This window comes from Mirounga leonina, unplaced genomic scaffold (assembly GCF_011800145.1).
Source record: "Mirounga leonina isolate KUSES-001 unplaced genomic scaffold, KU_Mleo_1.0 Mir_174, whole genome shotgun sequence".
Lineage (NCBI taxonomy): Eukaryota > Metazoa > Chordata > Mammalia > Carnivora > Phocidae > Mirounga > Mirounga leonina.
In genome coordinates this window covers 5313233-5329352 of record NW_023270451.1, presented here as the reverse complement: position 1 = coordinate 5329352, position 16120 = coordinate 5313233, and the positions used below count along the sequence as shown (strand labels likewise).

General features: G+C 38.1%; 1 protein-coding gene across 1 annotated transcript in view; it reads right to left on the bottom strand.

Annotated features, from left to right (window-relative positions):
* Window positions 1-16120, bottom strand: part of RELN (reelin) — a 523500-nt gene that overhangs the window by 128018 nt on the left and 379362 nt on the right. Inside the window, exons 21-22 of the mRNA XM_035020402.1 lie at window positions 3605-3797; window positions 2683-2795 (exon numbers count right to left, since the gene is read on the bottom strand). Of these exons, the coding sequence (XP_034876293.1) occupies window positions 2683-2795; window positions 3605-3797 (306 nt within the window). The remainder of the gene's footprint in view (window positions 1-2682; window positions 2796-3604; window positions 3798-16120) is intronic.

Sequence of the window (16120 nt, the reverse complement as noted above, 5' to 3'; positions counted from 1 at the left end):
AACTCCTCTCCCTGCTTGTGCTCTCTTGCATGTGCTCTATCTCTCTCAAATAAATAAAATCTTTAAAAAAAAGAATAAGTTTATAACATTTCTGGGGATGAAAAGACATCTCTAAGATACACTATCAAGATGAACTTACCATCATAATTTTGAAATTATACCTTACATGTCAATAAATAAAAATCAACATTTTTAAATAATGAGGGTGGTACACTTAATGGTGAAATAATCATAAAGAAAAAACCTCAGTAGCTTTACAGCAAGTATGACTACTATTTCAATTGTTTGATCTGTTGCTTTTTTATAATCATGATAGATATGCTTGGAATACCATTGAAATTAAATACAAATCCTGATTATATTCCCAGCAGTAGACATAAAAAAGTAGGATGTTAGAGAAAGTAGCAACTTGTTATACAAAGCATTAACAGAATATCTAGGAAATGGCTCACAGTTGGATATAAAAAAACCTGTGGAAATCAAATTTCAAGCATTTTATTCCAACTGACATAATGATGAATCCTTAAAAATAATCAAGGAGACATTCTTCTATAATTCAGTAATTCAATCTCCAACTAAAGGACGTGTAATAATAATTCTGGGTTGTTATCTAACCAATTGTTTTGTGTAGAGCCTAGCTTCCACGTAAAATAATCGAAGAAGGGTTTATTTAGTAATTTTCTCTTTACAAAAGGGGTCTTGGAAGGCTGATGCCACAGAAAAATACAATTCTTGTCTCTTTCATGTTTTTCTTACTACCCACATCACAGAATCTTAGAATTCCTGAACTGAGAGGGACTTTTAAGATCATCTAATTAAACTTCATTCTACTCATGAGAAATCAGGCTTGAAGAGGTTGTGGATTGTTAAAATCATGTGATTAATTAATCACTGGTAAGGACAGACTGAGAGCTTCTAATTTCTAGTCTAATTTCTAGTCTAAGTCTCTTTCTTGGGCAACTTATCCTGTCACAGGGCTTCAAACAGTCCTCATGGTATTTAACGCTTCAACCCAAACCTCTTTTCTGAGCTCCAGATGTATAAGTCCAGTTGGCTTCTCGACATTTCTGCTTGGATAGATAAGTATCTTAAACTCCGCATCCCAGAAACAGAACGCTTCATTTCCTGCCCCAAATCCACTCCTTCTCCAGGCTTCCCCACCTCGGTCAGTTTACCTAGGCCTCGCATTTACAAACTGGTTTTGATTCTTTCTTTTCTACCACAGCTCCCACGGAGTGCATCAGCAAGCCCTATTTGATTAAAATATATTTCACAATGACGGCTCTTGTCTTGTCTGCTACAGTCATACTCCAAGCCACCTAAACATGGAATGCCTGGAAACTTCTAACTCAACTCCCTGTCTTCACTCTTTCTCCTACAATCTATTCCTCACCAGCAGATGCCCAGAGCAATCAATCTAAAAATTATGTAATATTTAGGGGAAAAAAGTGTTTTTCTCTTAAACATTATCAAATATTTAAATTTCTCCCTAATTACTGAGGCTTTAGCTTCTTGGGGGATGATTTTTATGGTTACTGAGAGAATGTGAATAGTAAAAAAAGTGTGTATTAAGCTTTTGAAATAAAAAAGTAGGGCTTTGCAGCGAGAAAACAGCCTTGAAATGCAAATTGTCTTGACATAGGAGATTCTGGATGCTGTATCCTTCCCTTTTAACATATGTCAAACCTAAAGGAACAGCTCATTGAGTTGGGGCAGAAAGGGAGGTCAGAAAAAGCTAGGACATAGAGGGTATTATGCTAAGTGAAATAAGTCAGACTGAGAAAGAAAAATACCACATGATTTCATTCATACGTGGAATCTAAAATACAAAACAGGGGCCCTGGGTGACTCAGTCGGTTATGCGTCTGCTGAGGTCATGATCCCAGGGTCCTGGGATTGAGTCCCCACATTGGGCTCCCTGCTCAGCGGGGCATCTGCTTCTCCCTTTCCCCCTCCCCTTGCTTGTGCTCTCTCTCTCTCAAATAAATAAATAAAATCATAAAAAATAAAATGCAAAAAATTGAATAAACAAAAAGCAGAATCAGACCAACAAATACCGAGAACAGACTGTTGGTTGCCCCGGGGTAGGGAGGGTGGAAAAAATGGGTGAAGGGGAGTGGGAGATACAGTTTTCTGTTTAGGGAATGAATAAGTCACAGGAATAAAAGGCGCAGCATAGGGAAGGTGGTCAGTGGCATGGTAGTAGTGCTTCTGACATACATAAGCATAAGGTACAGAGTTGTCAAATCACTGAGTTGTACACCTGATGTACTAATGTAACAGTGTGTCAACCATACGAAAATTAAAAAAAAAAAGTAGGACAAATGAGCGTTCTAGAGGGAAGGGGGTGGGGGGATGGGTTAGCCCGGTGATGGGTATTAAGGAGGGCACGTTCTGCATGGAGCACTGGGTGTTACACGCAAACAATGAATCATGCAACACTACATCAAAAACTAATGATGTAATGTATGGGGATTAACATAATAAAAAAAAAAGTAGGACAGTTTGGGAATCAAATTTTCATTAGTTCTATTTTTCAAATATCCTCAATATAAAAGAAAGATCTGGGTCTTTTGATGACAAAGAAAATTCATCTTGCCATGGTGCTTAACTCTTCTTCATATTCAAGTCGCGCTAACAGAGATGGTAAAAGTTAAAGTCACTATGGATGTCATCTCTCACCAAGTTTTCTGGGGAAGAAGCACTATGACTCTTCTCCACTGCGTGAACTCACTGGCATGGTAAATACTTGCTGAGGTGAATTCCTGACAACTCGGCATACTTGGAAGACATTCCTAAGAGAGAGGAAGGCAAAAATTAAACTTGGCTTCTGTTCCTCCAGGGACAATGTGTTGACTCACTCACCATAAATGTAAAAGGCCTTAGAGAAATCTAATGTCATAATCTTAACTATTTGCAATATGGATGCAATCCATGATTCTTCCTTCTGTGAAACTGAAATATTTGGGAAATAATGGGGAAACAAGTGTCACCATGAAATTAAATGTCTTTTAATTCTCACATATAAAAATGGACATGGATTAGGATCCATATTTTGACCTTTTATCATAACACTGGCATTTGGCAAAATTATTCTAATCACTGTGCTATTTATGCATGTATTGTAATGTCAGATCACTGTGTATATAAAGAAGTACAATTTGATCCTAAGAATCTGGATCTATGTATTTCTTTCTTCTTTTTTTTAAAGGCAAGATGTGCCAAATTTTTAATATGGACTACCTACAGGTAAAGAGAGTTAGAAAAGAACAGATAAAGACATGCTATAGGGAGAAAAGAAAGAGAGGAAGGAGGAAGGAAGGGTTAGAGAAAATTTATGGAGGAGGAGGGTTAGAGAAAATAATATTCCAAACACCATCCTAGAGTACCCAGTCCTGAAGTTATTCTCATTTCTTTTTTATTTTCAATTATAATTTAGTATCTGATAGTGCAGAATGTGGAATCCTTATTGCTGACTTGACTTCAACGCTAAGTTACAAATAACATTGTTCCTTTTGAACCAAACCTAAACTTTTGGAATTGTAACTCTCTGCTTCCTATGTAAAAAGGAGGAGCCTACAAGCATTAGAGAAAACAGACTTACCTCTTGGACCAGGTGCCAGGTGAGGCCATGATTGTTTGAGTACTCCAGCTTCACCTGGTTGTCCATGTGCGGAGTGTATTTCTGGCCACAGCCCATCACCAAACTGAACTGAATCATATAGGATGCTCCTATCTGCATTGACTGTGTTTCCACATAGCGCATACTTGACGCAAGTTTAGAATCTCCAGTGAAACTGAAAGACAGAGGTGGGAATCAGAAGATTAAAAACAGCGAAGTATTAAGGGAAAACTAGGCTCTTCATTTCATACCATACACCAAAATAGCTTCATTTTGCTTGTTTAAATCTTGCCAAGCTCGAGAATGGATTTCAGTCAATCTAATAAATGCAGTTAAAACAACCTGCCTATCGGGCGCCTGGGTGGCTCAGTTGGTTAAGCGACTGCCTTCGGCTCAGGTCATGATCCTGGAGTCCCGGGATCGAGTCCCGCATCGGGCTCCCTGCTCGGCGGGGAGTCTGCTTCTCCCTCTGACCCTCCTCCCTCTCATGCTCTCTGTCTCTCATTCTCTCTGTCTCAAATAAATAAATAAAATCTTTAAAAAAAACAAAAAACAACCTGCCTATCAAAGAAGCAATGTTTTTTTTTTAAATACCTAGAGTTGTCAAATATATTTAAAAATGGGTACTCACTCATACATCGTTCATGAGTGTAAACCTTTTGACTCATTAATCTCACTTCTTAGAATCTATACAAAGGAAATAATCCTAAATTCAAGGACAGTTTTATAAAATATGATGAATATTGCAGGTCTACTTATAATAGTAATTGGTAACCATTTCAATGTCAAACTGCAGGGAAAATGGAATCCTTAAGTAACCTGGGATAGACACTTGACAGATCATCCATATTTCAAATATTTATGAAGGCAAGGTAATCACATTAACATGCTTATGAGAAAATAAATTTTTAAAAATCCACAAAATGATGCATAAAGGAAATTCACCAGAATGTTTGCAGTGGCTCTAGTTGGTGGTGGGAAACTAGTTCACAGCTTTTCTTTTCTTTTTTTTAATTTTCCAAATAGTCTTCAATGCTTAGGCACTTTTTTCTTTTTTTTTTTTAAATTATGTTATGTTAGTCACCATACAGTATCTCATTAGTTTTTGATGTAGTGTTCCATAATGCTTAGGCATTAAATACTGAAAACATGATAATGTAGTTTTAATGGCTGTGCCTCAAGTCAGTAAAATTTTACTGGATCCCAGCTGAGTACCATGTAATTGTAAACTGTTTGAAGACAGGCACAATTACTTTTTTAGAGCAAGCTGCTCACGGAATTTGTCATCCATCAGAGGAGATTAAAATATGGACACATTTTCACTGTGGTTAATATGGGTCAATGTAAACATTCCCAGGGTTAACCCCACTGGGGTTTGTCTGCCACAATGCTTGGTACTGCTATTGTGAAGCAGGGTCAATACCACACATCAGCAGTAGCTCTTTTTTTTTTTTTTTAAAGATTTTATTTTTTTATTTATTTGAGAGAGAGAGAATGAGAGAGAGAATGAGAGAGAGCATGAGAGGGAAGAGGGTCAGAGGGAGAAGCAGACTCCCTGCTGAGCAGGGAGCCTGATGTGGGACTCGATCCTGGGACTCCAGGATCATGACCCGAGCCGAAGGCAGTCGCTTAACCAACTGAGCCACCCAGGCGCCCCAGCAGTAGTTCTTATTAGTCAGGGGGATGAGCTGATAAAAAGGGAACGGTGCAAAAATCTGTGATCTCTTTGAGGCATTTAATATTTTTTCTTATTTGTCCTTTGCTGAATCAGCAAAATAAGGAGTAACTACTTCACCTTGCTTCTTGCAGACATTAAGATGTTATTTAAAGATGGAACATTGTCCATATAGAGGATCATCATGGGTTTGGGCTCAAGGTTACAAAATGCAAGAAGCTTTTTCCTAACAATGATTAATTACTCTTCACCAATTTTAAATTCAGTTTTTACACTTGGACAATGAATAGAGGAATAAAATGGTTAAGAACCCCAAACTCTGCTTTAGTTGAATGGTCAATAAAAGGAAGGCACGTGTCATGTTTATCACTGCTGGTGTTACACACCCAGGGCTTACAAATTGTTTATTGTTAACAATAAAGATGCCCACATGTTGTTGAGTCTAGGCCATATCTTCAGACTGTACTAAGCACAATACCCACATTATCATCCTTAGTTCCATCCTTACAATAACTCTGTGAAGTAGGACTAATATCTCTAGTTAACAAATGGGGAAATAGGGATAGTAAGTAAATGGTAGAGATTCGGTATAAACTCAGCTCTGCCCAACTCTAAAACCTCTTAACCAATACACGATCTCTCTATCTTTCTATTGTTAAAAGATGGAGAAGAAAATGCTGCAGTTTTGAATAACTTTCATATATAGTTAATTTAAAAATCATTAACTTTCAGTTACTGTGTAATGATACTTTGGTGTTAGAGATAATAAACCCATGATTGCTGCTGTGTGACAGAGTGTATGGGATGCATTCTCGCAAACACAAAGCTGCAGAATGCAATTTTTAGCAATATTACAAAACAAAAGAATAAATATAGAAGAAAAACACTAGTAAACTATAGGCACAAACTTGTCCATATAAATTCCAGAGTCTTTTAAGTAAGAAAAAAAGTCCTGACTGCTTCTCCCCATGAGAAGTAAATGTTGCTTTTGACTTCAAGGGTTAAATGCTCTTTCTAGTGCCCCTTATGAGGAAGGTAAATAAGGGAGCCAACTAATTAGTCATTTGGATTGCTTACTTTATTTTTTAAAAATTAAAAAAAATTTAATTTAAATTCAATTAATTAACATATATTGAATTGTTTACTTTAAAGGTATGCTATCTATCCTGGGCAAATGGGAAAAACCACACATGCAGGGCAGCACAGTCTGCAATCCACGGAGAGCCACTGGAACTTTCTTACTCATGTCCTGCACAGTATTTCCTCACCCCAGCATTTCCGAAATAATTTAAGATTATTTTCATAATCAATTCCTTGTAAATTCCTCCCTTCAGAGATGGTTTAGTGTCCTTGCAAATCTAAGAGAAACAGAAAGAAATGCTGTGTTTTGTAAATGCTGCCTGCACGTAACTTTTGCATGGTTACAGTCAACCATGAATCTGGTTAAAGACAGTGAGAAGGATGTGCTCTGTGAGCTACCCTCACGATAACAGCTTTTAAAGGTGCTAAGACACCAAGAAAGAAACAACATAAAAATGATATAAAAGGACAAGAGTGAGTCTCAGGCGGCTGGTTGGCTCAGTTGATAGAGCATGTGACTCTTTATCTCGGGTGGGGAGTTTGAGCCCCACACTGGGTGTAGAGATTACTAAAAATAAAATCTTTTAAAAAGATCAAGAGTCTAAATGAGATCTGTTAAACAGTGACAATAAAATTCTTACTTAGCACAAATATCTGTTCTACTAGTAGTTGCGTCTTTTCTTGTTTTTGTTGTGAGCTAGACCTGAATGCTTTCTAACCAAAATGCTTGCCATACTTCATGGTACCATATGATACCTATCCTGATATATATTTTTTTAGTTTAAATTCAATTAGCCAACATATAGTACATCATTAGTTTCAGATGCAGAGTTCAATAATTCATCAGTTGCATATAACACCTAGTGCTTGTCCCATCACATGCCCTCTTTAATGCCCATCACCAATTACCCCATCCCCCCCCACCTCCCCTCCAGCAACCCTCAGTTTGTTTCCTAGAGTTAAGAGTCTCTCATGGTTTGTCTCCCTCTCTGATGACTTCCCATTCAGTTTTCCCTCCCTTCCCCTATGATCCTCTGTGCTGTTTCTTGTATTCCACATATGAGTGAAATCATATGATAATTGTCTTTCTCTGATTGGCTTATTTTGCTCAGCATAACACCCTCCAGTTTAATCCACTTCAATGTAAAAGGTAAATTTTCATTGTTTCTGATGGCTGCATAATATTCCATTGTATATATATACTACATCTTCTTTATCCATTCTTCCGTTGATGGACACTTAGGCTCTTTCCACATTTGGCTATTGTGGACATTGCTGCTATAAACATTGGGATGCAATGCCCCTTCGGATCACTACATTTGTATCTTTGGGGTAAATACTCAGGAGTGCAATTGCTGGGTTGTAGGGTAGCTCTATTTTCAACTTTTTGAGGAACCTCCATACTGTTTTCCAGAGTGGCTGCACCAGCTTGCATTCCCACCAACAGTGTAGAAGGGTTCCCCTTTCTCTGCATCCTCGTCAACATTTGTTGTTTCCTGACATGTTAATTTTAACCATTCTGACTGGTGTGAGGTGGTATCTTATTGTGGTTTTGATTTGTATTTCCCTGATGACAAGTGATGTTGAGCATTTTTTCATGTGTCTCTTGTCCATTTGTATGTCTTCTTTGGAGAAGTGTCTGTTCATGTCTTCTGCCTTGTTTCTGTAGTGTAGTGGTTATCACCTTCACCTCACCTATCCTGATAACTTAATCGGGAAGCAAAGTAACACAAGAAAAGCACAGACATCTCTGCCTTAAAAATCTTGACCATTCATAGTACAAGTTCACTCAATTGTTTATGATTTATTCAAGACTGGCTGAAAGCCAGTAATATTAGGTCAGCTTTTCCCCTTCTGAATACGCTGATGTTCTTACTCAGCTGGAGTTTTAGAGGTGAGAATTTGACAGACTGCCATCCTTTAAGTGATAAAACTGCTCCTCTTTGTTGCTTGTTTAAGTCAAGATAGGTTCATAAAGGCAAAAATGAAGCTGAACTTCTCTGTTAGAATCAGAGAAATGAAAAAGAACAGTCCACATCAGCCTTTTGGGGAGAAATTCTGGAGACAGAATGCATTGGGAATCAGGACCCTTAGTTTCATTCATGTTGATTTTCAAGAGTGCCTCAAAAATAAAGGAACAGTAAAAAAGCTCCTGCATGTAATTATAAGATTTAATGAGAGAATGGGGACAATTCTTTCCACTAGGACAAGATTACTTCTGGTAAAATGGATGCACCATAATGTAACTCAGGTCTCCACAGTTCTATACTTATCCATAACACAGCTCCTTTGCCTCCTCCTCCCTTGTTAAGCTCACATATTGCCAACGACCTGTTTTCCTGACTAGGTTGGAAGCCTCTCTGCAGGGAGAGATCATATCTTATTCATCCCTGCATCCCCTAAAGCACTCAGAACCTGTGCACCTCACAGAAGCACCTGGTGTTGTCGCAGGACATCACGGTTTTCCAACAGCTAGATTATCTTATTTGACCTTTGAGTCAAGGTCATTTGGGAGGCCATGAGGGATCCTTAACACTGGGTTATGGAGATGAAAAACCCAATAGCTGAGTTGCTGGCCCCAGGATTACACAGTCACTAAAAAGCTAGAAACCAGGCCTTCTGATTTCTACTTGAATGTCCTTTCCACTCTGTCTTGATATTAAAGACATTTAAAGAATGCTGAATAAAATGAGCACATGAGTGAGGCTTCTCAATTGGGAAGAAGGCAAGTTTTACAAAACCATAGTTACTTACATGCTATAATGAACACAGACAAGGTTTTGAGGTTATTCTCACTTAAAGAAATCACTCTTCCTGCATTTCCCCAGCAGCTCTTTCCCATCTCCATAAAAAAAGGCTCTTTTATATGAAGGGCAGATACACATAACCAACATAAGTGGGAGAATACTTGGACCACAAAGTTCCTTCAAGGCAAATTCACCCAGGGACTGAGCCATTTTCAACACCTGATCCCATCTCCTTAAGAAAGGTTTGGTAATGGGGTGCATGGGTGGCTCAGCTGGTTAAGCACCTGACTTGATTTCAGGGTCCTGAGATCGAGCCCTGTGTCTGACCCTGGAGCCTGCTTGGGATTCTCTCTCTCCCCCTCCTTTGCCCCGCCCCTGCTCTTGAACACGCATGCGCTCACTCTCTCTCTCTCTCTCTCTCTCTAAAAAAAAAAAAGTTTAGTAAGTTAGACAATGTGTCTGAAGTCTCACTACCAATATGCCACAAGACAAGATAATGTACCAATATTTACATTTCTTAGAAACCTAAGCAATATTCTACTATTTTCAAGGACCCCACAGAAAAGAACAGCTCTGCAAAGCTCATTTCCACAAAAATAGAAGAGCAACATAAAGCTGGTTTTGGTTTGAAACCATTCAGAAGTTATATTCATCTGCAAAAGGACATGTAAATAAATCTAAGCCTCTCTAATGTCATCCTTTTCGTTTTGTTTTTGCGATCATCAAAGAAATATTTGATGGAGTTGACTGTCTTGTTGACATTATGGAATTAAAGGTGGCATTTTAACTCATTTGTTATTTCTATAATATTATATCTCAAAACAGAAATAACTATACTACTTTAGTGGATTATATAAATTTTACATTTACTGGAAAAAACAACCTGGCCATAAAGAAGTTTTTTTTTTTTTTTAAAGTAAAAATTCGCAGTTCTACTACCTAAAGATGATCACTGCTAACATTTTGGTATAAATACTTCCAGACTTCCTTATGTTTACACACACATAAACACTCACTTCTATTTCTTTTACTTTTTTTTTTTTTTAAAGATTTTATTTATTTATTTGAGACAGAGAGAATGAGATACAGAGAGCATGAGAGGGAGGAGGGTCAGAGGGAGAAGCAGACTCCCTGCCGAGCAGGGAGCCCGATGCGGGACTCGATCCCAGGACTCCGGGATCATGACCTGAGCCGAAGGCAGTCGCTTAACCAACTGAGCCACCCAGGCACCCTCTTCTATTTCTTTTAAAAAAATTATTATAAAATCATAATAAACATGTTCCTTTTTTAAGAGAGTGAGAAAAAGAGTGCGTGCACAAGTTGGAGGTAGGGGAGGGACAGAAGGAGAGGGAGAGAGAATCTTAGGCAGGCTCCACATGCAGTGGGGACTGGAGGTGGGGCTTGATCCATGGGAGATCACGACCTGAGCCGAAATCAAGAACTGGCCACTTAACTGACTGAGCCACCCAGGCAACCCTCTTTTTTTTTTTTTTCCCCTTTTTACAACTATTTCATTGACATCTCTCCATATTGAAAAAATGTTGAGAATAAAGCCTAGCTCCAATTATGGAACTCTTTCGAGGTTGCTCCATTTTTCACTGTTATAAACAATGCTGCTATAATACGCATCCTTATATATCTTTGTGTACTGGTCCAATTATTTCCTTAGGATAAATCTCTAGAAGCAGAATTGCTTGGTCAAAGCAAATTTTAAAAATGAGCATCTACTGACAAGTTGCCCTCAAAAAAAGGTGGCACTGAGTTAGGGCAGTGGGAAATACAGCCTTCCAGTTATGGAATGAATAAGTCACAGAAATTAAAGGCACATCATAGTGAATATAGTCAAGGATATAGTAATAGTGTTATATAGTGACAGATGGTAGCTACACTTGTGATGAGCACAGCATAATGTACAAAGAAGCTGAATCACTATGTTGTACACCTGAAACTAATGTAACACCATGTGTCAACCATACTCAAATTAAAAAAAAAACTTTTTAAGTTCTTGTGTATTTCTAAACAGCTAGACCACTCCTTATTTATTTTGTTGAGTTGGCAATCAAGGGTGTGGCAAGAGAGAAAAATACATGAGGAATCTTTGAAATTCTCTTTTTTTACCTTTTCTACTATGGGAAGCCAAGCAGGGCCATCTGAAGACTTTTAAAGGACCTTGATAATTTTAATGTTGGAAACTCCATTACACATCATGGCAAACATATTAAAGTACATCCACATCAATTAAATATATTTTTTTCACTGCAAAACCTTCAAATGGATATTATAATTTTGCCTTTAGATTTTATTTAGCCACTAGTAATGCATGTAATTTACATCTGGTTATAATTTTTCAGCATACTCAGGAATCTGACCAAAAAATTATTTCCAGTATCATGAAATTTTATGAATATTCAAATTTAGCAATGAATGGAGTTAACATATATTGTTTTGTAGATAGTTAATTTACATTTATTTAATTTAACTATCTTTATTTAATTTATTTAATTAAATTTATTAATTCTATTTTTGCAATATTCTTGTCATATTTTTGAGACAATATTCATTTCCCCAGCCCCTGGACTTCTTCCAGGCCCCTGGAAATCTTGCAGGTCCTGGCATGTGCCCAAAATGACTAATGAAAGAACTTCCCAGGAAGAGGCAGAGCTAATGCAAAGGTGCTAGAAGAGGAAAGAGCTTGACTTATTGGAATAGAGAGATCAACATGGTTGGGGTGGATTGAGTGAAAGGCCGAGAGGCAGGAGAGGCCAACTGGGCCAGGTCACTCTATCTACACTGGAGATCGCCTGAACCACTGTCCATAGAAAGTAATTGAATTTCTGCTTCAATAAGCCACACATCATGAATCTAAATCATTAAATGTAGAACTCTCTTGTTAATTTATTTAGTGGTGTGTTCTATTACTTCCAAATTCTCACTTAGCTACTTAGTCCAAATGGAGATTTTTAAGGAAATCTCACTTTGGAGAAATAAATGGCTTAAAAATCAACTGTGCGGACAACAGGACGTGAGTGTTGGAACACAGCCATTTTATCCATTTCTTTGGCAGGTCCCAAGGCTTTGTCCTTCAATATATATCTTCAAGTGGGGGCGCCTGGGTGGCTCAGATGGTTGGGCATCTGCTTTCGGCTCGGGTCATGGTCCGGGGTCCTGGGATCGAGCCCTGCATCAGGCTCCTGGCTCGGCAGGGAGCCTGCTTCTCCCTCTGCCTCTGCCTCTGCCTCTCCCCCTGCTCGTGCTTGCTCTCTATCTCTGTGTCTCAAATGAATAAATGAAATCTTTAAAAAATATATATATATATATATATCTTCAAGTGGTCCATTTCTCCATTGCATCATTCTGTTCCTAGCATCATTATAAGCATATGCAAATGACACTGTTAGCCTTTGAGCTGAGCTTCTTCTACTGCTTCTCCTATTACTCTCTATCATCTGTTCTCCAAAGAGCAGCCATAATTATTTTTAAAATATAAGTATAATCACATCACTCCTTTGGATTCCCATAAAACTTAAATTCCAAAATCTTTATGTTGCTCTATAAGGTCCTAGGGGCACCTGGGTGGCTCAATTGGTTAAGCATCTAACTCTTGATTTTGGCTCAGGACATGATCTCAGGGTTGTGAGATCAGGCCCTGCGTGGGGCTCTGCACTGAGTGTGGAGCCTGCTTAAGATTCTCTTTCCTTCTGCCTCTGTGTTTCTCCCCTTCTCTAAAAATAAATACATAAACTCAAGGTCCTAATATAATCCAGTTCCTTGCCTGCCTCAGGGCCTTTGCTCTTGCTCTTCTACCTGTGATGCTTTCCTTGCACACTTTTATACATCATTGTCTCTCATTATTCTGGTCTCTGTTCTAATGCTTTCCTGACTATCTTACCTAAAATCATTTCACTCTCCACTTATGCTGCCTAACACTCCATTCATCTGTCCTCATAGCACTAAGTCACTTTCTGAAATATTATTATGGATTTGTTTACGTGGCTACTGGTGTTATTCCCCTTTAGAATGTAAACTCTGCAAACAAAAGACTTTTCTATCTTCATCTCCAGTACCAACCTCAACACCTCCAGCACAAATAGTACCCAATAGTGCAATCAATAAACAGTCACATGTATAAATTAGTCTATCAATGAATGAAAGATTTCATGTAATGAAATCCTCATGTTGAAAAAGCCTAATACGTAGACTCTATTTTAGAAAAGTCATTTGTAAACCTGTTTGGGGGAATATTCAATTATATTACCAATTGTAGAGAGGCACTGATACGCCTGGTTACTGAAAATACTCTTTACATAGTTGTTGAAAACAACAGTAAGTGACTTTTCAGTTTGTCACTCAATATATTTACCTTATCTATCTGCTAAGCTTCCTAGAATGATCACTTACCATGAAATGGTGGTTGAAGTGGCTCTTGGGAGGCCACCTCATCCCAACTGGCTTCCATGAGCAGCACAATTTAAAATTGATTTACTGCTCTTTTTTCAGAGTCTCTGTAAAAAATAATCCCAAGAATACTCTAGGCTTACTAATAAACTATTTAAACTGATAAAATTTCTACATAAGACATGGGTTGATGTTCAATGAAAGAAAAATCCTAAAGAAAAGTACTTGGTTCAGTCTTCTAATAGAAGCAGCTGGTGGCATTGACAAAACTGAGGCTTTGCAACTTCACGAGAACCCTCAGCTTGCCCTGACAGCTCTGAACCTTACCGAGAACCATTTTTGTGAGGGACAAGGAAGTGATACGATATTACCAGCCCTGGACCAAGATCATGCTTTTTTTTTTTTTTTTTTTTTTTAAGATTTATTTATTTGACACAGAGAGAAAGAGAGAAAGCACGCACAAGTGGGGGAAGGGATATAGGGAGAGGGAGAAGCAGGCTCCCTGCTGAGCTGAGAGCCCAACAGGGGACTCGATCCCAGGACCCTGGGATCATGACCTAAGCCAAAGATAGATGCTTAACCCACTGAGCCACACAAGTGCCCCAAGATCATAAATTCTTAAACCGCTTACCACCACCACCACCAACAACAACAATACCAAGGCTCCACAAATTCTAAACCAAGGACCAAACCCTAAAGGATAACTTCTTTAAGAACTCCTGTGTCTTAGTATACCACAGGTGTAAATCTTTTTAAACTGAACGCTAATAAACTCTTCAACACACCAAAATAAACTAGGCTTTTTCAATGTGAGGATTTCATTTCATGGGACACCCACCCTGTAGCTGTTCTCCCCCTTTTGCACCTGTATTTTCCTACATCCCCAGGGCTGACTGTGCCACCTGGGGCTGGTGTGAAAAACTAGGCTTCCCAAATCCTCCCATCACAACACTAAATACCACATCACATTACCTTGTTTTCTTGATTGAGCCTGTTGTCATTCACAGCTCATTTCACTTTTGCGTGTTGCTCTTTCATTTTCTCTCCACTTTCATGACAAACCTTAGGAAATTTCTTTCTTTTTTTTTTTTTAAAGACTTTATTTATTTATTTATTGGAGAGCGAGCGAGAGAGAAACAGCATGAGAGAGGAGAGGGTCAGAGGGAGAAGCAGGCTCCCCGCCGAGCCGGGAGCCCGATGTGGGACTCGATCCCAGGACCCTGGGATCATGTCCTGAGCCGAAGGCAGTCGCTTAACCAACTGAGCCACCCAGGCGCCCAGGAAATTTCTCTTTCTAAAAACCGACCCTAACAATGCACGTGCTGATTTACTTGTATAAAGAAAAGAGCACTTTAATTAAAAAAAAAATTACACATAACAAGGAATGAGTACCTTTTATTTTAACGCCCATCAAAGTACCTAGGAAGCCTTTCAATATTTCTACATCTCATTGATCTCTAAATCTTTTAATTAAATCTGCTTTTCCTCAAGCACCACTAAAGATAAAAACTATACCTTTTCTTTTTTTCCCCATCTTTTTTTACTTTAATCTTTGCCAGTTTTATTGAGATATAATTGACATATACTATTGTATTAGTTTCAGGTACACAACATAATGATTTGATATATGTATACATAGTGAAATGATCACCACGGTAAGTTTAGTCAACATCCAGTCACTTCACATAGTTATAAGTATTTTTTTCTTGTGATGAGAACTTTTAAGATCTACTCTCTTAGCAACTTTCAAATACACAATATAAGCATACCTCGTTTTATTGTGCTTTGCTTTATTGTACTTTGCAGATATGTGGGGGTTTTTTTGTTTGTTTTACAAATTGAAGGTTTGTGGCAACCCTGTGTCGAGCAAAGTTCTATTGGCATTTGCTCATTTGGTGTCTCTGTGTCACGTTTTGGTAACTCTCGCAATATTTCAAACATCATTATTAATATATTTGTTGTAGTGATCTGTGATCAGTGGTAATGATTCAGTGAAAGCTCAGATGATGGCTAGCATTTTTTAGCAATAAAATATTTTTTAATTAAGGTAAGTACATTGTTTTTAGACATAATGCTATTCCACACTTAGTATACTATAGGGTAAACATAACTTTTCTATGCCAAAACCAAAAAATTCGTGTGACTTGCTTTTTCTAACATTTGCTTTATTGGGGTAGTCTGGAACTGAACTTGCAATATCTGAGGTACGCCTGTGCAGTCTAACTATGGTCTTCATGCTGTAAATTATACGCCCATAACTTATTTATCTTATAACTGAAAGTTTGTGCCTTTTTTAAAATTTTATTATGTTATGTTAATCACCATACATTACATCATTAGTTTTTGATGGTGTTCCATGATTCATTGTTTGTGCATAACACCCGGTGCTCCATGCAGTACGTACCCGCTTTAATACCCATCACCAGGCTAACCCATCCCCCCACCCCCCTCTTCTCTAGAACCCTCAGTTTATTTTTCAGAGTCCATAGTCTCTCATGGTTTGTCTCTCCCTCCGATTTCCCCCCCTTCATTCTTCCCCTCCTGCTATCTTCTTCTTTTTTTTTTTTTTTTAACATATAATGTATTATTTGTTTCAGAGGT